General features: G+C 46.2%; 1 protein-coding gene across 4 annotated transcripts in view; it reads right to left on the bottom strand.

Moving 5' to 3' along the window:
* OTULINL (OTU deubiquitinase with linear linkage specificity like) overlaps positions 1–16,117 on the bottom strand; it is a 29,681-nt gene extending 13,564 nt beyond the window's left edge. The window contains exons 1-2 of one of the 4 annotated variants that reach the window (XM_051853558.2): positions 15,879–16,052; positions 363–448 (exon numbers count right to left, since the gene is read on the bottom strand). Coding sequence is in view for 2 of the 4 variants with exons in the window: in XM_008262075.4 (XP_008260297.3) it covers positions 15,879–15,954 (76 nt within the window). In the remaining 2 variants the exon portion in view is untranslated. Of the gene's footprint in view, positions 1–362; positions 577–15,878 lie in introns of all 4 variants that reach the window. The other 3 variants (XM_051853559.2, XM_008262075.4, XM_070056600.1) reach the window with 3 other exon arrangements.
* Positions 16,118–25,124: the final 9,007 nt, after the last annotated feature.

Genomic DNA, 25,124 nt, shown 5'->3' with positions numbered 1-25,124 from the left:
AGAAAGAGGAAAAGTAAGAAGGAGGAGGAGGACGATGACAAAGAGGAGGAGGAGGGGAGGAGGAGGAGGAGGGGAGGAGGAAGAAGAGCTAAGGAGCACAATGATGGGGTATTGGTGGGAGGGGAGTTGGTGGGACTCACGAAGTCACTTACAAGATGGCCATTGCCACACAGAAATGCGTAAGATCCCTACAAGCCACTCCCTGATGTTATTAGGAACAGAACTTCTAAGTTAAAGGAGAAATATAATGACTTGGTAGGCTTTGCTAATCACTAAAATCGATGCAACTTCAGCTTCTTCTCTACTCCAGCCTCAGTGTGAATTTCTTCACAGAGTCACCTCATTCACTCCCAGCACCATACCTCAGAGCAGTCAGTAGGGGCCTTGAACACAGCAGCACATGATGTGGGGCAACGGACTTCACCAGTCTAAGCTTCCATTTCTGAAACTGGGAATGAAGACAGTACATGACATTGTCTGGTATGCAGCAGGTGCTCAATGCACGCTGCTTCTCATCACCACCACATAGCAAAACAGGAGGCACAGCCACATCCACCTCTCTAAGCGCTTGTGAGGCTTAAAGGAAATGTAGGAAAAGCACTTAGTATGCTGTCTGATACACCACAAGCAAACAATGAATACTGTTATTACTCTGATCAGCACCTAATTGTGCAGATGAGAAAACTATGAGGGGAAACTATCCTGGCTGGTAAGCAGCAAAGCTAGAGCTCTGAACAGAGCTCCCTGACCACTCTGCTGTCCTGCTTATGAATCATGGAGCCAGGTAACCTTCTAGTCAGTGTTGTCATAGCGAGCAGAATGGAAACTCCTTGCAAACAGTTTTAAAAAATTTATCTCCTGCCTAGCCCAATAACTGGATGACAACTCCAAAATGACAAAGAAGAAAACACAGTGACGAGACACTTTGCAGAAGAGCATCTTGAGGACAGTTCTGATAACCTCAGAAGGTTCACAGGGATCCCCTGTGTGCCACCTGCCTATCTCCCTCTTCCACCAGAGAAGTGGGAACCTGCCTAACGAGGTCCTGGTGCATGGTAATCAGGACTTGGAGGAAGAAGATGAGAGAATCTGACCTTCTATGCAATAAAAATAAATAAATAAATAAATAAGTAAAATGGAGTATGGATGGGGGCAAGTGCTGGCAAAGAATCCTTGGGAAGTGTAGGCTGCAAAAGAGAAGTACTGCTAGGGATCATGGATTTGATCTTCTATCATGCCTGCCAAGATGCAAAAAGTAAAATTCTCTTTTTAAAAAAAAAAAAGTTTGTACTAGGGCCAGTACTGTGGCACGGCAAATTAAGCCATCATCTGCACTACCAGCATCCCATATGGGCACGGGTTCCAGTATTGGTTGCACCACTTATGATCCAGCTCCCTGCTAATAGCCTGAGAAAGCAGCTGAAAATGATCCAAGTCCTTGGGCCTTCGCACCTACATAGGAGACCCAAAAAAGACTCCTGGCTTCAGCCTGATCCAGCCCTGGCCACTGTGGCCATTTGAGGAGTGAACCAGTGGATAGAAGATCTGCCACTCTGTCTCTTTCTCTCTCTTTATCTCTCTCTTTCTCTCTGTAACACTTTCAAATGAACAAATAAATCTTTATAAAAAAAGTTTTTATTTTATTTGAAAGGCAGAAGCATAGAGAGTACATGCTTTCTGCTGGTTCACTCCCCAAATGCCTGCAACAGCTAGGGTTAGGCCTTGCTAAAGCCAGGAGCCAGAATCTCTCAAGTGAGGTGCAGAAGTCCAGGTACTTCCCATGTACATTAATAGGAAGCTAGAACCAAAGTGTGGAGTAGCTGGAACTGGAACCAGGCACTCCGATACAGGATGTAGCCAACCCAAGTGGTGGCTTAACTCACTGTACCACGATACCTATCCCTGAAACTTTTTAATCCTCTGGCATGAACCACTTGGGCAGCAGCGGAAATGGAGCTAGATATTTCTGTTCTATTAGGAAGTATATTTTATTGATTAGACTTCATGCATGCCCCCCAACCATCAGCATTAAAGCAAGCCAAGACTCTAACCCACACAATCAGAAGCCATGCTGCAGCAGTTAGCATGACCTTGAGGAGTTACAATGCTAGGACCTCCTAAAAGCAACAGTGTGAATACCTGAAATTAAGATCCAATCTGTGATCACTCAGACTACATATGGCAGGCAAGACCACCAAGAGGAACTCCAAAAAAAAAAAAAAAAAAAAAAGTGGAGGCCAACTATTTTTTTGGTGGTAAAATTCTACTCAGTGTGTTTTTTTTTTTTTCCATTCTGTACAATGTACCAAAGCTAAAGTAATTCAAACACTGAAACAGGAAACCAAAGAGAAAAAGGAAAAAAAACAAACCCTAAAAACAAAACTAAAAGGCACTGAAGAGTCAGAAACCAAGAGATTATGCAGACAGCAGGTCTACACCCAGGACCTGAGGTTGCCAGTGCCCGGCCGCCCGCTCCCTCTCATGCAAACTCAGCAGCATCTGCTTTGCCTCCAACACTTGCTGGCTGTTCCAGGTCTCAGATGGTTAATTCTTTACTGTCCACTTCCCCATGAACTAGTCACACATCTTCAACCCCATCTACTTCCTTTCCTAATCTTATCCAGGTTCAGCCCCAGTACCATGGAGCTTTCTCTCTGCACACACTTGATGCCATCAACTGTGTGTGGCCTGCTAAGTTGCTTCTCAAGCAAGAGAGGGCTTATCAAGAGCTCCTACATGGTTGGGGAGGGCTTACCTCAGGCCTGGGCTAGATGGAGAGAAAAGTCTTTTTCGGTTTGTTTTTTGTTTTTTTTGTTTTTTTTGTTTTTTTTGTTTTTTTTTTTGACAGGCAGAGTGGACAGTGAGAGAGAGAGACAGAGAGAAAGGTCTTCCTTTGCCGTTGGTTCACCTTCCAATGGCCGCCGTGGCCAGCACACTGCGCTGATCCAAAGGCAGGAGCCAGGTGCTTATCCTGGTCTCCCATGGGGTGCAGGGCCCAAGCACTTGGGCCATCCTCCACTGCACTCCCTGGCCACAGCAGAGAGCTGGCCTGGAAGAGGGGCAACCGGGACAGAATCCGGCGCCCCAACCGGGACTAGAACCCGGTGTGCTGGCGCCGCAAGGCGGAGGATTAGCCTAGTGAGCCACGGCACTGGCCGAAAAGTCTTTTTCATCTACATGTTTGAGGTAGTAAAGAAACAGACAGTAAAATCACTTTGTTTAAAAATTTAAGTTAAAAGCACTACCTTTAATAAACACAGTACATATTGTTAACTAATATGGCTAGAAAAATAAATAATACATTAATACACCTTTGAAACAGTGAGACCAAAGACTTTTCTGTTTGGTGTATTAATTCTGGTCAAATAAGAAATGATGGTCTTCCATTTAGTCAAGCAATATCACAACTACAAGATTGCTATCACTGAGGAAAACCACACCCAGTGGAGGGTTTTTATCGTGCAGGTCATGGCCAGCAAGACATTCAAGTGCAGCCTGTCATGCAGCTACTCCAGCTGGGAGCTGTGGGACCCCACAGGATCAGACACATTCACGCAAGGCTCCTGTTAAATTAAAAACAACATCACCAACACAGGAAACTGCCAAACACCAAGAGGATTTGTGTGTGTGTGTGTGTGTGTGTGTGTGTGTGGTTTTAAGAACATCACAAGTCAGAGCTTGATTTCATCTCACAGGAGTATTAAACAAAACTTACCATTTTAAAGGCAAGTTTAATTTTTCTAACTGCATGTGTGTTTTTTGTTTGAAAATCAGAATTATAGTGAGAAGGAGAGACAGAAAGATCTGCCACCAGCGAGTCCACTTCCCAGATGGCTCCAACAACAGTGTTGGGCCAGCCTGAAGTCAGATCTCCCATGTTAAGTGGCACTCGGGCCATCTTCTGCTGCTTTCCCAGGCTCATTAGCAGGGCACTGGATCAGAAGGGGAGTAGCCAGGATATGAACCAGTGCTCATAGGGGATGCCGGCATAGCAGGCAGCAGCTTAATCCACTGTGCCACACCCTGGCCCTGCACATGGGGTTTTTAAAACCCATTCGGCTATAAAAGCACAACGCCATAGGTGGGACAGCCTACTATCAAAGAGTAAGCTGTAACTCCGTATCTGTGGAATCACAGAATGCCTTGTCCATCCTGCAGGCCTCATTGATCCAGGAGAGACAACTGTTTAGGTGCAGTGAGCAAAGAGCCTGGCTTCACTCCCATTTTGTAGTTTCAGGGCCTCCCTGACACCAAGAAGTCACCCTAATGGTCAATATGCGGGAATCACACATGGCTGAGGGAGAAAGCCCTATCTAGTGTGAACTATCTAGCTCCACTCCCATTACAACCACTCCACCATTTGTCACCCAACCAGTGCTTGTATTCCTTCTAGCTGGGAACTGCCTCACTCCTCTGGGAGCCCATTTCCTCTTCTGGAATGTTTTCTCTTTTTTAAGTCAAAGTCTATCATAATTCTATGAACATAGCTTGAGCTGCTGCGATGGGCCAGGCCCTGTTCAGCAAGCTGATGCCACTGTTTGGAAGGCAGTAGAACATCTGCTCCTGGTACAGATCCACAGATGTCCCTGTTTGTGGCAGTGGAGCACCACGGGGGCCACAATGCCATGGGAAAGGAACACTGCTCAGCAAGAGCTGCGATGTGGGGCTGTGACCTTCAGCAGGCTGGGGAGGATTCTTCAGGATGTAAGGCTGAGCTGAGGACAGAGGATGGACCACAAACTCCAGAGGCAAAGAAAACAAGGTGAGCCCAGGAACACCAGCCTTGAGGCCAGATCAATGGGGCCTGTGGATCCTGAGTGAGATGCCAGCATTCAATTGAAGAGCAGGCAAAGGCCATGAAGGGTTTCAAGTAAGAGGTTGATACATTCGGATTTGTGACCACAGTTCAAACTGTTATTGCTTGGGATCATGAAGCTCCAGCCTCGTTCCTCTCTCATAGGACAACCTTTCAACTCCTCCATAGACTTTCCTCACACTCTGAGCCAGAGAGATTGGATTCCACTTCTCATAGGCTTGGGTTCCAACCAGTGCTAGGTAGAACTGACACTTCCTGGGCACGTCCTCAGCACTCTGTCCACACTGCATCTGTGTATTTGTGCCTGTTTTCTCCATGCTTGCACATAACTTGATGATGAATGCTGTATCATTATTCACTATGCATCTGGTCATCTGATGAGCTGGCAGACAAATGCTTCATTTCTGAGCTGAACAAACTGAAGTTCGGAGAAAACCAAGGAGAAGTCTGAACTTGAATCCAGTGTTCTGGCTTGGGTAGGAAGGAGCCCTTTGATCTACCAGCATTATTGCCCTCCTTCAGTAATTCTCTTCCAAGAATGCAAACAATTCACACAAACTTGAAGTTCTACGTTTTCCATGTGGCATCTTCTTCTAGGTTAGAAATTCTCAATTTTCTCACCCAAAACAAGATAGGGATTGAGGACTCTCTTCAGCATTCTGCTCACTCTTCTCTGAACTCACTCCACACTTCAAATTGGAACACCCATCCTGGCTGTAATGCCATGTGGATAGAATTCAATGAGGTGACCAACTTCTTTGTTCTCAATCATGAGTCAGCAAGTTTTCTGTAATGGTCCAGGGAGCCTCCATCAGCCATGTAGTCTCTGTCTCAATAATTCAACTTTTCCTTCACACAGGGAAAGCAGCCACAGACAATATATTATGGGCCGTGCCCCAATAAAACTAGACTTATAGACACTGAAATTTAAGTTGTATCAGGAAACAGCATTTTTCTTTTGATTTTCTCCCAACCACTTAAAAATGTAAAAATTATTTTTGGGTCACAGTCATTTAAAAATAAACAGCATGGTGCAAGCATTTGGCAAAGCAATTAAGTCATCACTTGGGACACCTGCGTCCCATATAGGCAGTGCATGGTTCATGTATCAGTTACTCAGCTTTGGATCCTGCTAATGTATACCCTGGGAAGGCACAAGATAATGGCTCAAATACTTGGGTCTCTGAAACCTATGTGGGAGATCCAGATGGAGTTTTGGGCTCTTGGTTTCATATTAGTCTAGCCCCAGCTATTGCCAGCATTTAGGGAGTAAAAGAATGAACAAAAAGATCCATCACTTTGTCTTTCAAACAAATAAAACAGACAAACCAAAAAGATGGGCAGCATGCTGAGCCCTATTCTGGATATCACACTGAAATCAATGCAGCCTAGGTCTGTATTGGTAGTACACAGCGGCAAACAGAAACCAAGAAGCCACTGACTCACATTAGCTTTGCTGTCAACTTGCAAGCCTTTGGACCCATGCTGGGCATGTCTCTCATTTCTGAAAGGGAAAGGGGGTCGGAGCTTCTATCCCACTGCCCTCAAGTTTCCAGGGGCTTTCCTCAGCTCTGTTCCTCCTGAGGGTGAGAGACTGAGCTGATGGCAGGTATAGAGGACTGCTCTCTCCTTGGTAGAAAATCCTGGCACTTCAGTTTGGGCACAAGCCAAACAAGCCCATTTTGCCACACATCTAAGATTTTATCAGACGTTGGCCTGACGTTTAAAGATTTCTTTCATCTTGGACTCCTTCCCATGCCTACTTTTCAGTTCAGAACATGAAAAGGCAAGCAAGGGTTATCCAGCGGATGGGTACAGATTCTGTGCATTTGGGTGGACCTCATGAGAATGCACCCACCTGCCAGGGCTTCTGTGGCTGTGCTCTGGCTTAACTCTCAGGCCCCTAATGGGAGACATCTCCATCCGAATACAAACCATTTGTGAATGCTCTGATGGAGGTCCACTCTTTGGATGAGTAACACTTTATTTTTGCCCAGTGGTAATTTTCCCATTAATCAGAATCAGTTGGGTGCTGTCAGTAATGGTAACTAATCCTCTTCACTGTCTTGCCTTCCCTAATTCGGTTTTCCACTCTATGGTTTGTGTAGTGTAGTGTAGTGTGTGTGTGTTGAAAGCATGCACGTATCAGTTCCCATTTCAAACATTTTCCACGGTTTTTCTTATTTGTCAGAAAGACCCACATCTTGGCAGCCAGTGAAGAGAGCTGGAAATGCCCCGAAACAAGTGTGAGAAAGCTTTAAAGAATGTGCCCTCCCAGCCAGGAGCTCCAGGAGCTGGTGCTTCTGTAGCCACTACTGACTCTCGTATCTGTCAGCACTACAAGCCACGTCTCACCCTGAACCTCCCAACCAGCCTTGGGGGCCAACTAAGAAGTTGATATCTGTGTCCACTGGGATTCAGTGTGGTCTGACCAATGGAACACAGGCAGAAGGTTCCCCATCTCTTTCACAAGCACCTCTCTACTCAAGGACATAGCTATGTTTACATGGGCCAGTAGATCTGCTTTTCTAAGAAGAAACCAGTAGCTCCAAAAACAAACTCATCAAATGTCACTGAGCATTGTTACTCAAGACCCAGGGAGCAGCAACATCAATACCACCTAGAGATCTCTTGCCCAGCCCCCTGCTGCTGAATCTGCATTCCACTGGGTTACCAGGTGTTCTGTCTGCACACTGAAGACTGAGAGGGCTGTGGAACAGAGAACCTTTCTGGCTCCACCTGTGGATTGTCTCATTTGTTGGGCTGGGCCCCGGCCAGACATCTGCCCTTCTTTTAAGTTCCTAGATGATTTGCCAATGTTGAGAAACGCTGCTATGGAGGAAAGGCTTCCCCTATCCTTAGTCCTTTCTTTTATCTCAATTGTATCATCAGATGTCAGGTAATTTCCAAAGTTACCTACCATTACAAGGAATCATGCCAGGCTATCTCACCGGTCAAGTAACCCAACTACAAGTAAGCATCACTTCTGTTTTGTGCCCCTTTCCATTTGGGCAACTAGTACTCATTACTGTTGTTTGTCAATGGCTGAGAGCTAATCAAGAAAACCACCTTTCTGAAATTAATGAAGGAATGAGACATTTGACATGGTCTCTAGGGAAAGTAGCTCTTGCATTCTGGTTTGCTCAATACTGTCCTAGCTTTAATGCTGAAAATTTCATGTCCAGGGTACCCCTCAAACCCAGGCAAGCCAAATGGTAGACACTGATAACCAGTGTCCCTTGTGATGTGACCTGATCCCGCCCTCTTCCCTCTCTCCCTCTTGCTCCAAGATGATTGCTACCTTTAACTCCTCCCAGAGTCCAATCCTGCCTCCTGGCCTTGTGTTGTCTGTGCTCTTCCTTCTGTCTAGAACCTACTGCTCTCTCATAGCCTACTTCATTTTGTTTATTTTCCAGCTCTCATCTCAAATATCACTTCTTGGACTTCTCATCACAAATTTCTCTCCCCCAAGCTTGAGTAAATCCCAGTATTCCTCTTATATTCCTCTTTCAAAGCACATGGTGTTCTTTTCCCAGCACTTGTCACAGTTTACACAATCATGTTTGTGTCTGATTAGTGTCCATCTCCCTAGGTAGACAGTAAACATCTGAAGGACTGGCTCTGTTTTCTCTCTGCTCTCTCAGTGCCCAGGCACAGAGGAGACAGCCAATAAACATCGGGTGAATGCATACAATGAATTCATGTAGTCAGGATCCAGTCCATGTGGCTCCATGGCAGAGGCTGCCAGCTTCACCGAGGGTCTGTTCTCTGTTCCTTTCACAGAGACAGGAGCCTGATCTGCAGCTGGACAAGTGGCTACTTGGAAAAGGTTCATTCCAACCTCTCTCAGTACCTGTGTGCATGAATTCTGGAGTAAAAAGGGAAGTACACCTTCAGAAAGATCCATCAAGAGAGGTGAATCCCTTGCCTTCCCACCTCCCTAATAGCTGAAAAGTAAGCATGATGCCTGATGATCCAGAAGATATTCTGGGCCAAAAAGTGACTGTGTGCATGGAAGCCAAGCACTAAGAGAAGCAAAGTGGAAGGCTGGGTGCCTGATTCCATGGAGCCCATCCCAGTCCTGGGGCACCATCTCTGAACTTCAAGCTGAATGAAATACACTTATTCACTTATTTAGATATTTTTGTCTTAGTCCACGGTACCTAAACTTAAGTAAAAGTCTCTATATTGGGAGTCTCCTTCTGATTTTTAAAATGCATCTCAGAAACACTGAACCACCAGTGTATTCTCTCTTCCTTTAATCACAACATGCAGTTAAAAAGCAGGAAGCGAGACTGAAGCAGCCACCTCACAGGATGGTTTCAAGGTAGTGGAATGGGGAGGAACTCAGGGTCTGGTTCTACAGAGCTGAGCCACTCTGGACCTCAACTTCCTCCCCTAAAAACAAACAAAGGGAGGCCAGGCCATTTACCACCACTTCCCTTCCTTCTCCAAAGGCCTCCTGATTTTAATGTGTTTCTGAGTTATGCTGGCCAAACAGTCACTGTGAGGGACACAAAACACAGAATTTTAACTAAGTGTGAAACAACTGACGTCCAACTAAACTCAAAACAAAGCTTAGAGCAAGAAAGATGCCCTAAGCATGTATGGAAGACCCAGAAGATCTTGACAAACGCCAGCAGACATCCCAGACCTTAAAGGTACATTAAACCAACTGACCTGAAAGTACACCTCTAGTACACAGCCCTTTCTACAGGGGTTCCCAAGGGGGTGACCAGATTCTTTGTAAAATACAGCAACATGAAACAAAGGAAAAAGGAGAAGGAGAAGGGGGCGGGGAGGAGGAGCCAGGGAGAGGGAAAGGAAGAACTATACCTTCACATTCCACAATGAGAATAAATGAATCAATGAAGTATATATTGGAAAAGACACTGGAATATTAAAACATGAAGACCAAATGGCAGAAGAAAGACCAGAAAGCACAGGCTGTACAAATCTATCATGGCAATCAGCTAAGTACCCCAAACTGAGTTTAGCAAATATTTAAAAAACAAAACAGAGGGATATGTCATGGATAAAACTGATCTAATAAGCCCTCTTCTAATTCAAGTAATTTGTTTCCAGACTTCAGAGGAAGGAACAGATACACCCAAGTCTTGCATTGTTTCAGCTGTAAAACGGAGGGACCCAACATTTATACTAGTAATTTGTTGGCCATGTTTCCATTTCAAGTTGAGCAGTCAACATAATCCTCGGCTACAACTATACACTTATATTCATTTTGCAAATGCCAAGTAAAATGACAAGGAGCTGACCTTATCACTGACATCAGGGACACTCAGTCCTTCACATCTAGATGGTGGCTGATTACATTCAGCCTCCTCTGCTGGTACTGGCTTACCACTTCTTCCACTTCCCCTTTCCTGCCAGCCATGCTGCCCACCCCACCCCAGCTTCTCATTCCAACTGTCCCAGTGGCGCATTTGGAGGTCACAGAGCGCTCAGATTTTTACAGACAGCTCATAAACAAGTTGAGAACTTCTTGGCACAGATCAAAATATACACCCCTGATACACCAGATGCTATTGTAAGACCTAGGGAGAGATTATCTTAATCCCAAGAAAGAAAGAATCTAACTTTAGAGGTGAAATGGTACAGAGAACATTCTATGCAGTGGCTTAGAGGACACCAGTTGTTCAAAGCACCACCTCCAGTGAGTTTCCATCACCAGCTCCACTGCTCATCCTGAGCCTTTCAGGAGCTATCCACTAAAGCCTGCCCAAGCCTAGAGGGGGCAGGGAACTCATTGCCACCATGACAGTTACAAGAGAGGGTAGGATGTTTCTCTTTTCTTGAAAGCCAACTCTTGAAGTTTAATAAGATTCCACCTATCTCTGATTGGAGGAGGATTCTCTTGAGAAATGCACTACCAATTGCATGATTAGTCCCTCTGCTAAAAGACTAACCCTAATACTTAAGCAACAACAGAGCAAGAGGAGAAAGAGCTAATGAAGTAATTACTATGTGTCTACTTATCCAACAATTCCACAGACTCAGCATCACAGTGACATAGTTAATTCAATACAAAATTAACTATTCAATTCTCAATTTAGAGATTTATTGAACACAGCATTTTATGTGCTGCAGTTTCTGGGATTTTAGTTTGGTACCTAGGAATACCAGCAACAGTACTGACAATAATAGCCCTTTGTCTCTTAGAAATGAACATCAAAATTTTATCATCTCTTAATTTAAACATGATGCCACCTGTCCATTCTGGCTCCAACTAAATGGGCGAGTGGAAAAATGGAATGTGTCTAGAACAATAGGTTATTGGAAAATAAGAACACATGCAAAAACTTTCCTCTGTTGATTTACTGTGAAGAAACATTTGAATGTTCTTCTGTTGAATTAAGTACAAATCAAGTAAGCCTGTCTACAACTTCAATTTAGAAAACAGATTGTCTTACAAAGTAACCCATCATTTATCAGAGAACTCACATGGACAGGAGAAGAAAAGATTTCCTAGCCAAATATTTTGGTCCAACAATGTCTCTAAAAGTTCAGAAAAGACTTTAACAGTCAAGTATAGAGAGCCACACATACATACATGAAGTCCTAGTTCAGTTATGAAAAACTTTTCATTGTCCCTGTTCTGCACCCCAGATCTATGAGAGTTATCTTGTGCTACAAAAATAGTATAAAAATGGTAAATTGACTTTAATTCAGAATCACTTAAATGCAATAAGGTAACTTGAAAAATATGGCATGTTCTCAGGTCAAAGCTAGAAGCTCTTGTTTCTGGATACAGAAGCAGACAGATGGTTATAAGTTGAGCCCCATATTGGCATTTAAATCCTGGTCATCATTTACTAGCTTAAAACCCTGAGCAAACTAAAACCATCATGAACATCGTGGAATAGTGGCTGCAAAGATCATCTAAGACTGCCTAAGGTCAGTGTGTGTCCAGCACCAGCAAGAGAACACCTACACCTACTGTTACTGTGACAAGAATAAAAAGCTCTGGTGCTACAGGCACATAGCAAAGCACCCATTCTACTCATAGACCCAATAAAGCCTTCCAGATGAAGCCAATTCCATTTTGGGACCAGAGTCACAGGAAAGGTCATTTTCAAGTTAATACTTGTACCAATCAAGATTTTCTACTTAAGGACAGGTGTTTGGCCCAGTGGTTAAGATGCCATGTGGGATACCCTGCATCCCAAATCAGGGTGCCTAGGTCTGGGTTCTGGATTTACTTCTGATTTCATCATCTTTGAGCTCCAGGATCTTGGCCCAGCCCTGGCTGTTGTGAGCATTTGGCAAGTGAATCAGCAGAAGGCCTCTCTCTCTCTCCCTTTCAAAAATAATAAATAAAAGAAATAAAAATTTAAAAGAATTCCTACTTAGAAAAAGCAATTTTGGTACTTAACCATCTCATAGAAATTCAGATTAGAAAGAAAAAATTAGGGCCCAACTGGTAGCCAAACAATATCAACTATGGATCACTAGGTTTTAAGTATTCTGTTGTGTTATTAATTGCAGTGGCTTTTGTCTCCCTTAAGCCCTCAAATTATTTTTTAAAGAAGGAAAATAGTTCTCTTTGAGGTCATAGCTAGCACACAGAAAAATACAGCCACTCACTCCATTTCTCTTTGGCACACACTGTCCATTGCCAGTGTTCCTCATTTAAGCTCCTTGAGAGCAAAAGCTTTGAGAGAACGTATTGTAGAATAAGTTCACAATTCTCAGCACACCTTTGCAGCCCATGTTGAGGAGGATGTGCATGGGCCCTATGATCATTTCTTCTCATACCCAACCAGCCACCCAATCATTACTTTTCCCCATTTTCCTACTCTTTCTGTGAATGCATTAGTGCCCACCAGATGAATTTATCAGTTTGCCTAACGATTACCTGTGATCACCCATGGGAACAAATCAAAAATTGTTTATGGTGCGTCAGAAATATCTGCATCATATATAAAGTCAGTCATCCTTGAATGACTTTGGAATAATAAAATCCATGACATTGAAGAACGTTTGTTATTCTTAAGTTTATTTTATTTACTTGAACAGCAGAATATGAGAGAGAGCAAGAGAGCAAGAGACCTTATACCTGCTGCTTCACTCTCCAAATGCCCACAATAGCTAAGGCTGGGCCAGGTTAAGGTCCAGAGCCAGGAACTCAATCCCAGTCTCCCATAAGGGTGACAGGACTCAAGCACTTGAGCCATCTCCTGCCACCTCCCAGGATTTGCATTAGCAGGAAGCTGGACAGGAAGCAGGGAAGGAACTCAACCCCAGGCATTCTGAAATTCCGTGGGCATCCCAAGCTGTGGTTTAGTCTGCTGCACCATGTCTGCCCCAGAGTATACCTTTTAATTAGCAGAAAAGACTACATAGGAGATGGGTAACCTTGTATAAGTGTGTAATTCAGTTTTTTAAAATAGAAAAAATAACAAATACCTCATAGTGTAAGGCAATGATAACAGCAGCAGCTGGGAGGGGGCACTTACTCTAGCAGTTAGTACACAGGCATCCCATCAGAGTACCTGGGTTTGACCCTTGGCTACGGACTCCAGTTTCCTGCTAAAGTAGAGCCTGGGAGGCAGTGGTGATAACTCAAATAGCTGGATTTCTGGCATTGATGCAGGAGACCTGTACTACATTCCTAGGGCAGGCTGTTAGGGGTGCCAAGCCTGCTGATCACTCTCTCTCTGCCTCTCAAATAAAAAAGTAAAATTTTAAATACTAGCTGTTACTATTATTAAATTTTTCAGTTAGTATTATACCTCCCCCAACATATATACAAAATCTTACTCAGAACAGCAGTATAAAACAGGCAAAAGCAGAGGTACTCCAAGATTAGCTGGAGTAGGGGCCCCCATTCCACACTGGGCATTCCAGTCTCCCAGTACAACCATCAAGGAATCCTGTGGCTCCTGAGAGCATGGGTGAAAACTAAAGCCTATTCTGGGCTAACAGTAATTGCCAGGAACTTTTCCTTTCTCTTCACCATGGATGAAGGCTAACGTTACCATTCAACAAAGGAAGATGGCGGTGCTGGAGAGAACAGCACAGGGCCTGAGCCAATCAGGACCATTACTGACCCTTACACTGGCCAGAGACAAGAGGCTCTAGGACAAGTGTGAGGCACACACATTCCCCCTCAAATACACAGGTTCACCAAAGGTGATGAGAACTGAGCTTATTCAACAGTATGACCATGTTTCCTCTGTCTTCCTAGTAAGTGACAGCGTCTGCTCTGGGCTCAGGGGCATGGCTATAAAGCACCTTACTCTTCCCTGTCCACATTCAGCTCTGACAGTATCTTTCCCGTAATATTGTGCATAGTTGTTTAGACAAATGTTCTCAATATCCAACACTTTTAACAAGAAATAGTTAAAATGACTACCAAAACACTCTATCCCTACCTGTTCTGTGAGTTTTCTTCTGTTGTCTGTCGTTTATTGTCAAGCGTTACTTGGTATTTACTTGCTGTTATCTCAAAAGCTAATCTTAGTCTTAAAAAACGGGTAGATTTTAAAAAGCCATCCCCAACCTCGCAATGGCAATTGACTTTAAAAATGTTTTTAGTGTGTGTGTGTGTGGGTGTTTGCCAAACTAACTGGCAAAGAGAAATGAGGCTCTCAAGTCCTCAGAGGTAATGTTTTGGAGGACAAAGTTTTCCATAATCTGATTCTTGAATCACATTCTTCCTCGGCTGCACACCAACTGCAGACCCCACAGGCTGGAGCACAGGAAAGAATTCTCTCTCTCGGCTTCCAGCACTGGCACACCTTGAACTTGGTGCAGAGAAAGGAAAAATTCCTGACGATTATGTTAAGTCCAAAGTAGGTGCTTTTGAGCCTCCCAAACCAGTTTTCTCCAGTTGTGCCCTGACATTTATTTACAACTTTCTCTGCCAAAGAAAGGCAGAGAGAAGAAAATAACATAATAAAAAGTTCAAATGGATACACCCACGGGAAATATTTAGCTAATTCTACAATAAACCAAGGTGCAGAAAGGTTAAAAAAAAAAATGAGTTCATTCATTCTCCAAACTTCTGAGAGTGGGAGGTAAGTCAATCCCAGAATTCTAGATTGGGAGGGGCCCAGCGGATCAGCAGGCTTGGCACCCCTAACAGCCTGCCCTAGGAATTAAAAACTCTTGCTGAGAACACCAACGGCAATTAAGAGGCATTTATAGCACCTGTCAACTGCCCATAAGCAGCGCTGCAGTACCCGCAAGCCAAACTGGGTGTGTGTGAGCAGGCACGCTCCCAAAATTCACTCGTGGGCTCAGCCCTGACGGGGCAGCCAAACGGAGGATCGGGAATGCGCTCCATTCTACGGAAGCTGAGCTCCTCCGCTGAGCTTCTCTGGAGTTGGGGGTCAAGGGCATAGCTGAAGAGTGGGGAGAAAGACACCCTGCACCCGGCGGGGCAGGGGGTGGAGGGGACGGTCAGGGACCGAGTCAGGGCGCGGGGACACAGGGACCTGCGGCCATCCTACGCTGCGGCTTCGTCCTCGGGACTTTGTGGGGTTTGTTCCCCCGACCCTACCCCCTCAAGCCGGAGTTTTCTTTGTTGTTCAGCAGGTCTCGATCACTGAGAAGATGTGGACCACATCCTCTGCCTGCGAGGCGCGAAACGCCGCAACTTCCCTCCAACAACAACGGCACCAGCGACGAGGACCGCGGCCCGGCGGGGCCACGCGCCCCGGAGCCACTCCCACGCCGCGGAGCCGTCCCCGCCGCTGACGGCCACCCGCGCGGCTCAGAGCAACCTCTCCACCCCACCCCACCCCGTAAGGCCGCCCTTCTCCTCCCAGGAAACTGCCTTCGCCGCCTCCTGGGCGTCCCCCACAGCTGGGCCTGCCGCGGGGGCTGTTTCTTCCTCAAACGCCCGCCGCTGAGACCCCGAGGGTGACCGAGGGTAAGGGGCAGTCCCCACGCCCGTCCCGGCGCCTCAGACTCCCCAGCCCGGTCCCGGAGGCACGCCGGCTCCCGGGACTGCCTGAACCTCCCGAAGCCGTCCGGGGTCCCCGCCCGCCCCGACAGTCCCGGCCGCGCCCCCCGCCCCGCCCCGACTGGCGCCCACCTGCGGCGGGGGCAAGAGGCTGCTCCCGCTCCCGCTCCCGCGCCCACGCCCGCGGGGAACTCCTCGGCCCCGCCATGCCAGCCACACGCTGCGCACAGGCGCCCAGCCTCCGCCCGTGGGTCTGTCAGACGCGGCGGCCGCCCGCCGGCGCCCGGGTTCGCTTTCCCCTCAGCCACGGGCTGCCTCGCGCGGGAGGCACAGGGCGGGGACGGGCATCCGCGCTCCCGCCTCGGACGCCAACTGACGCGCCGCGCAGCCAATCAGGGGCCACGGTAGGATGGGGCGGGGCCTAGAGAGAAGAGGCGGGCGGAGCCTCCGCGGGCCGTCGGGGTCGCTGGCGGGGACGCGCGGGGGCGGCCAGGGCTCTGTGGCTCTGCTGGAAGTGGCTGTTGGGTCTCCTGGGTCTGGCCCTCGGGAAACGTCCTGAGGACTCCACCCGGACGGTCCTGCGGCCCCTTTGGTGCTTTTTTTCTCTAAGGCTCCTGGAGTGGGAAGTAGAGCCCTGGGGCGTGGGCCGAAGGGGGAGGGGACCGTTCCCTTTTTTCTGTCACGGCAGCCTTCCCTCGCTGCCCGACACCTCCCGGGTCCCGGGAGCGCCAGGCTGGAGTTCGGCTGCCGCTGTGGGCGCCGCGTCTGTCCGTCTAGGACGGGCGCGTTTCCTCGTGTTTCTTTCTCCAGGGTCAGCAGTACGGAGTTAATGCTGACTTAGAACTGGCGATTCACCCTAGGATTTATTGACAGAACTAATCCTCTTAAAAATGATGTATCAAAGGGAAAAACATTGCGGGGTACCGAACAGTAAAACCACAAAGCGGCTCAAAAGGAAAAAGGCGCTCACAGTTAAGACTCTTCGCTCTGGGATCCCTGGGCAGAGGGAGAATCTCTTCAGAAGAAAAAGGAAGATGTCCTGGGGAACACTTCCCCTTTCTGCAATTGCGCCATCCAAAGACAAACAGACTTGCGTGTGAATGTTCTGGCGCCCTTTGAAAGCGAAGTTCCCTAACGAGACAAAGATGTGGAAAACGCCTGGAATTTTAGGCCGCTGCGCTTTGCAGTGTCTACAAGCAATGGAATCACATTCGCTTTCCTCCCTTTGTTGAGTCTCCGCACAAAGGATCAGGGGGCCGCAGGTCTCCGGCCACTCCAGGGAGAGCAGCAGCAGCAACCACTGGCACTGCGGGGCGTGTGCTTTGGTATTCAGGTAGTGCTCACACTTGCGCAGGAGGCAGGGCCTGCTGTCATCCCGTCTGCAGCCAGGAAACAGGCTGGGTCAGTTCCAGGGCAGAGCTTGAACCTAGGGCTGACCTCTCAACTACTCTCCTTCAGTGACCCGTGATTCACAGAAGATAATAAAAATGTTCCCAAACTCTGCTGCATGTTTAGAAAAAAAATCACTTTTATCCAAATCAGATCTTTAACATCGAGGGGTCATGTTCTTCAGCCATAAACTGCCGCTTGCGTGTATAGAACCGTGTTACTCAAACTAAAATGCTGTGCCTAATTGAATCTAAACAAGGTTATGAGCAGGGACAAGTACAAACTGTCTATTCTAGAAAATAAAATGCCAGGGCTAATTTCTTGCAGTATAATAAAATTTACTTAAGCCCATGAGCCACAAAACAAATCAGGCAGTTCCCGCCCCCTCCTCCCACAACATAATATTTATGAACACAGCTGTTAGAGCTTGGCCTAAAATCCTTTCCATTAATTCACATTTAAGATTCTGTGGTTGGCTGTAATGTTCATTGTTACTCCGAAGGCTAAGTAAGCAGCCTTTTTGTGTGGTACTTTGAAAGACCCAAACCTCAGGACCAGGCTGCCTGGCTTGCCTGCATGCTAGCCATGTGGTTACGCACAAGTTGTTTAACCTTTCTTTGTATGCTTCAGTTTTCTCAGCTGTAAAATGGGGCTTGTAAGAGTTATCTACCTCAAAGGGGACTTATTGGGAATTAAATGACTAACGTGCAAAACCTTAGAATACTGCTTGGCATGTAAGATCAAATAAATAAAAGACATGAATGTAAGCAGAGATTTCTCCTTGGCTACCTGGTCTATAGTGTGATTTACCACATGTCTTAACAATTATGAAGTTACTGATTTCTTAAATTATTTTTTTACGTATTGGGAGATGGGGGAAGAGGGAGAGACTGACAGAGAGCTCCCATCTGCTGTTTACTTCCCCAAATGCCTCTAATAGCAAAGGCTGGGCTGAGGCCAGGGCCAGGAGCCAGAAACTGGGTTTCCCGAGTGAGTGGCAAAAGACCCAAGTCCTTGAGCTTTCACTGCAGCTTTCCAGAGGCACATTAGCAGGGCACTGGCATTGGGAGCAGAGCCAGGATTCAAACCCAGGCACTCCAGTATGGGATACGGGCATCCCAACTGACATCATTATCACTAGGCCAAACACTCAGCCCTTTTTTTTTTTTTTCTTAAATATCTGGCTGGGCCCTGAGCCACTTGAAAACACCGTCACCTAGGATCCCTATCTGTGAATATCTGTGAATAGGTAAATGGACAAAATATGGCGTGAAGCCAGCTAGAGCTCAATGAAGACTTCTGTAGTAACAGTCTCACCATACAAGTACCCAGCTTGAGCAACCAAAAACTAAGCAATGTCCAGAAGCCTCCTGATGCGACTCTGGACACTTCAGAGCATGGCCAGGGGCAAGGGCCACTCTGGTTGGTTGCATGGAAAGTTGTGTTACGGTCCAAATCAGAAGAAAGAAAAGAAAATCAATCAATAGTTCCCAGCAAGTATTTAATTATAGTTTTTGTTTTCATGAAGTTTTTTTGAGCGTTTGAGCTCTAAAAAATGAAATGCGAGCATCCAAAACCATTGAAGAAGACATTGCAAAATGCATTTTCCATTGCTGGGTCAAACCTTTCCTTTTATGCCAGGGTCACTCAGTGATTTCTGGGTCAGGCTAGAACAAGTTGACAGTGGTCCTGAGAGTATTGCAGCCCACTACATCTTGTCTGATCTAGAATTGCTATCTTCATTTCCATTGAGAGCTTCCTTGGGAAACTGACTTTCAGTGAACCATCCTCCTCTAACAGGAAATTTGCAAAGGGAGCGGCTGCGTCGCTTGCTATAATTTGCATACCGTGAATGGCGCCTTACACATGGAACTCACCTATGAGACCAGGACTCTGTACTTGAGTGAAGACAATGACATGAGACTTCCCAGCCTCTTCTCACTTCCAACAGTCCTTATCCAAACTCCTTGTCTTTTTATTTTTTTAAAAGATTATTTATTTGAAAGAGTTACACAGAGAGAGAAGGAGAGGCAGAGAGAGCGAGAAGGGTCTTCCATCCACTGGTTCACTACCCCGGTTGGCCACAATGACTGGAGCTGTGCTGATCTGAAACCAGGAGCCAGGAGCTTCTTCCAGGTCTCCCACAAGGACTTGGGCCATCTTCTACTGCTTTCCCAGGCCATAGCAGAGAGCTGGATGGGAAGTGGAGCAGCTGGGACTTGAACTGTTGCCCATATGAAATGCCGGCATTGCAGGCCACAGCTTTACCCACTACGCCACAGTGCCGGCCCCCAGATTCCTTGTTTTTTATTGTGTGCAATGTAAACTGAAATACAGATAACATAAATTGACCATTTCAGCCATTTTAAAGTGTGCACCTCAATAGCATTAAATATATTCATCTTCACAGTTGTAAACTCCATACACATTAAACCTTCCCCCAGGCCCTGACAACCACCATTCTACTTTTAGTCTCTATGAGTTTAACCATTCTAGGTACCTCATTAATGCCTCATGAATGGATTAATGTCACTATCATGGGAGTGGGTTCATTATTGCAACAGTGGATTTGTCATAAAAGTAAATTCAGCCTTCTGGTCTCTCTCTCTCTCTCTCTCTCTCTCTCTCTCTCTCTCTCTCTCCCTTTCCCTCCCTCCCTCCCTCCTCCCCTTCCTTTCACCCTCTCTTGCTCTTCTGTCTTCTGCCAAGGGATAACACAGCAAGAAGACCCTTACCAGATGCAGGTCCCTTGATCTTGGACTTCCTGGTCTCCAGAACCATCAAATCTCTGTTTATAAATTATCCAACCTCAGGTATTCTGCTATGGCAGCACAAAGTAAACTAAGACAAAGTGTAATATATGTTTTGAATTTTATTGTTAATAAAATAATTGTAAAACGTATTTTGAATGTATAATATAATCAGTCAACTGTATGACAATGCCAGCCTATTGGTCATTTATACTTTAGTATCAACAAGTTCTGGTCCTTTCTAAAAGCTGATGTTGACAGGGAGCACTAAGAGCTTAAATGCTGTCTAGCAGGATAAAGATCAGCTCAGAACAGCACAAGGTGCCAAAAGATGTGGGGGTGGTGTGTGTGGAGAAGAACTTTATGATTTTGTGTAGGTCCAGACCAGAGCCAAGCATTTCCTCAAACTTTTTTCCTGTATTTATTTATTTGAGAGGTATAGCCACAGACAGAGGGAGAGACAGAGAGAGAGGTCTTCCATCTGCTGGTTCACTCCCCAGATGGCTGCAACAGCCGGAGCTGGGCCAATCCAAAGCCAGGAGCCTGGAGCTTCTTCCAGGTGTCCCACTCGGATGCAGGGTCCCAAATACTTGGGCCATCTTCTGCTTTCCCAGGCCATAGCAGAGAGCTGGAGGAGCAGCTGGGACACAAACTGGTGCCCATATGGGATGCTGGTGCCGCAGGCGGAGGTTTAGCCCACTGTAGCACAGCGCCAGCCTCTAAACGTTTTTAACTTTGAGTAGATTAGATGGTTTGGCTCTTTCCCTGACCCCTGCCACCTGCCACGCCTGCAGTCTGCATGGACCTCTGCTCTCTCACCATCTCTGGCCTTGATGTTGCTGCTCGTACTGCCTGGCCGGGCTTTCTGCTCTCTATCCCCGGCTCACCCCCACAGGTGTTTGTGGACTCTGATTGATCTGCCCGTCTTTGAGAGGCACTTGGGGGCCATCCAAGATAAGTGCCCACGCTGGCTTCTCTACCCTCCCAGGTCTTTCCAATATTTCCACTGCCCCCAGTACCTGGCAGGATACTTGTCCAAGTCCTTCTCTCACCACTCTTGACTCTGAGCCCCTAGAGGGAAGGGACAAAGATCTCAGTCTCTTGCAAAATGTGTGTGGGCACTTAGTGGGCACTTACTGAATATGGGAATCTGGCCTCTCTGCAAGGGCTCACGGCCCAGAGTCTGCGAACACCTTCCTTCCGACTCAGCACTCAGATGTCCCTGTGGACAAAGTTGCCTTCCCATGGTGATGTCACTTCCCCTTTCATGTCTGGCAAGCTTGTTAAGACGGCAGGGGCAACAGGACCCTTGCTGCATGAAATGTACAAAGGAAGAGACGATTTTGGCAACTAACCTGGCAGCGATCAAGTAGAACTGTGTGGTCAGCTGTCACTTTGAAAATTTTGGAGATACATTAATGGGCTTAAAGGTCCAGTGAACCAACAATGCATTTTGTGTGTGTGTTTAGTCAAAGAGGAACAAACAGCAGCCTTTGTGGCTTTGTCTACTCCCACCCTGCTGTATTTTTTAAAGTAAATACAGGAGTGGGAAAGAAATCCAGGTTGTTCTTTTTCTCTTACTTTTGAGGATCCCTGGGGCTGGCACATTCTGTTAGTTGACTGATTTTCTGGCCTAATTCTGCTTCAGGGTTGATATTTAGGAGATACCAGCTGGTGGAGGGGAGTAAGTTTTGGAAGCTTCTAGTTCTGGCTCTCAACAGCCACTACTTGAAAGGCAATGGGAAATCACTTATCCTTAACTGTAGAAAGAATAGGATATACTGAATGATTTCTCAGACCCCATCTAATGCAACAGTTACAATTTCAAGATGAAAATCTCCTCAAATAACTTGGCTTAAGCACATGGGGTACATTTAAATGAGTAATTACCAGGCAGCAATGAAAACTTACTGTCTCAAAAATATTGAATGGCATTGGCTATGGTCTGAATGTTGGCGTCCTCTCAGGTTTCCAAAGTTGAACCTTAATCTCCACTGCAGCAGATTTAGGAGATGGGGCCATCTGGAGGCGTCTGGGTCATGAGGGCTCTTCCCTCATAATTGGGGTTCATCATTGTCAGGGGGATTGAAGGGAGCACCCCAGCCCTTTTAGCCCCTTCTGCCATGTGACAACACAGCAACAAGATGCCATCTGCGAAGCCGAGAGTGAGCCCTGACCAAGCTCCAGACCTGCTGGCTCCTTGGCTGTGGACTTCCTGGCCTTGGGAACTGGGAGCACCCACCACATGCACCCTTTCCATCAGAAAAAGCACAGTTTGTCCAGAAGCCTCCAAAAGATGGCTGCTTACGTAACACACACAGAATGGTGCAGAGGAAGCTGGGATAACAATCTCATTTTGTCAACCTTTGTGGCAGTGGTGGGGAGAGTGAAACTAGAGAAGGGAGCCCAGAAGAGCTCAATAGAGCTCAATAGAGCTCAATAGAGCTGGTGTAACATTCACATGACACTGAGTAGAATTCCTAAAGTCAGGCAAAGCTCTTACCCCACACCAGTGGAACGGCACTCATGCAAGCACAGACTACATCTGTCTTGGCCATTGAGCTACTCCAGCTCCTGGCACTTTCCAATAGCTCAATAAATATTTGCATAATGAATGAGTGAGTGTGTCAAAAACATGAGCTCTTGGAAGCTCACTGTTGGAAATTACCGGGTCATGGTGTGATCTACCCTTCTTGTACAATGCACAGCAAAGAAAGAACCCTTTGGTTCACTCACCCACCTCCCACCCCAAACATGGTTTGACATCATACCATATAACAGATACCCGTAGATGCAGTCCTGCCAGCTGACTCTGGCCCTAGGTTTAAAACCTGCTGAAATGCTGCCCATTCATTGATGTCTTTCTTGGCATGTGAGAGGAGAGGCACTGTTTCCATCCCCTTGCCCAGCTTGGAATGAAGCTGATTTAGTGGCTACTTAAAGCCAGAAATTGTGAGCTAGATTAAGATCAGGATAAAGATGAGAGGACACACCACAAATATACATGAGCGCTCTCTACATCCCAGACAGCATGGTAGAGAATTTGTATAGGATTATTCACATGTTACTGAGGAGAATGAAAGAGCTCACATGATGAAGTCTGAGTCCTTTAGAAATGTCATAGGTGAAATAAAATGAGATTTGAAAAGCTGTTATTGGGGGGCACTGTGGCATAGCAGGTGGGGCCGCTGCCTGCAGTGCCTGCCTCCCATATGGGTGCTGGTTCGAGTCCCGGCTGCCCCACTTCTGATCCAGCTCTCTGCTATGGCCTGGGAAAGCAGTGAAGGATGGCCCAGTTCCTTGGGCTCTTGCACCTGCATGGGAGACTTGGAAGAAGCTCCTGGCCATTGTGGCCATCTGGGGAGTGAGCCAGCAGATGGAGAACTTCTCTCTCTTTCTGCCTCTCCTCCTCTTTCTGTGTAACTCTGACTTTCAAATAAATAAATAAATCTTTTTTTAAAAAAAAAGAAAAGAATAACTGTTATTACCAAAAGTTAGAAACTGGTAGGGGGTGGTTAACAGTGGCAGACTTCCTGAGTGTATCCATCACCCTCTCTACCCTAAAACAAACACAATTATAAAAGAATGACAATGACATGGGGGCTGGCACTGTGGGGCAGCAGGTTAAAGCCCTGGCCTGCAGCACTGGCATGCCATATGGGCGCCTGTGCTCCTCTTTCAATCCAGCTTCCTACTAATGTGCCTGGGAAAGCAATGGAGGATGGCCCAAGTCCTTGGGACCCTGCACCTACATAGGAGACCTGGAAGAAGCTCCTGGCCCCTGGCTTTTGATCAGCTCAGTTATGGCAATTGTAGTCATTTGGGGATTGAACTAGTGGATGGAAGACCTCTCTCTCTCTCTCTCTCTGTCTCTCTCTCTCTCTGTCTCTCTGTCTCTCTCTCTCTGTAACTCTTTCAAATAAATAAAATAAATCTTGTTTGTTTTTTAAAAAAAGAACATGGAAAAGCAAAGAAATATCAATAGGTCAAAAACTACAATACAGTTTTGACAAAGTAGATGAAGAAGGGATAACTGAATTAGCAGAAAGAGAAAGCTTACCTCACTATGGAGAAAACCAACAAGAAGAACAGCTGATAATTACATTTATAATGCTTATGAGAGGAGTGCATTCCTGGCACTTCTCAGTAGATACAGTTATGATTCCTACTTCACAGGTGAAACTAAGATGTAAAAGGTTATTTTGAAATTAATCAGAAAACATGGAAGAGTTTTTGGAAATTAAATTATACACAGAATGCATTCAACAGTATCTGGTCCATCCATGGTAAAAGTCTAATCAATGTTAATTGTTGTTTTAGACCATTTCTCTCTGGGTCCATTTATTTTCCTTTATTGTTCTGTATTCTGCCCCAAGGTCCAAGTCAGAGCACCCTTTATCAGACAGAGGGTAAGAATTGTAGTCTTAGATTATCTTACAAACTTGAATCTAGATCTTTCCTTTGAAAAGAATGGACACTGATGTGAAGAGAGGCCAATTCGTGGGCCTGGAGTCATGGAACTATTTACCAAGTACAACCAAGAGTAGAACCCTGGTGCCCTGGCTCCCAAGTCAATGTGCTCCCATCTGTCTGTCTTGGTTCATGCCTTCAGTGGGCATGTACAGTGCGTCTGCTCAGCCCCCTCCTTTTAGTTTCATGTCTTCATAAAAGGGGATGCCAGTCACAGAGGCCATCAGAATGCTCCCATCTCTTCAGGTCAGGAAGGGAACAGCAAGCTACCTAGAGCCAGGCAGAACCTTCGCTGAGGGTGGGGTATGGACATTAGTAGAGATGGGTCACGTTTTGCTATGATTGCTTTGGCCAAAACACAAAATAAACCGTACTCTATGAAGTGTGATGCCAGAAAGACCCAGGCAATTGAGAAAGAAGCACATGAACTTGGTGACACCACTGAGTGTGAGCAAGGGAAATTCATGGATAGCAACTGCACAACAGGCCGAGGGAGCAATCAGTCCAGGCTGGCACAGGAAGCCTGAGGGGTCTGGAAGAGAGGGCACCAGGGAGAAAAATATGGAACTGGTTATTTACTAATGCATGTGAGCCTTGGCAAAATAATGTTCTGGGTCCCTGATAGATCTGATGCCACCCTTGGAAACAAAATCAAATGTGGTACACAGGAAACCTGGCACGGGAACAGAATGAGACATGAACTCCAGGAAGAACTAAGAGTTATACAAGAAGTGAAACATACATTACATTGTACCTCTTGGCTCAGCAA

This window comes from Oryctolagus cuniculus, chromosome 14, assembly GCF_964237555.1.
Source record: "Oryctolagus cuniculus chromosome 14, mOryCun1.1, whole genome shotgun sequence".
Lineage (NCBI taxonomy): Eukaryota > Metazoa > Chordata > Mammalia > Lagomorpha > Leporidae > Oryctolagus > Oryctolagus cuniculus.
This window is presented reverse-complemented; position numbering and strand designations above follow the sequence as displayed.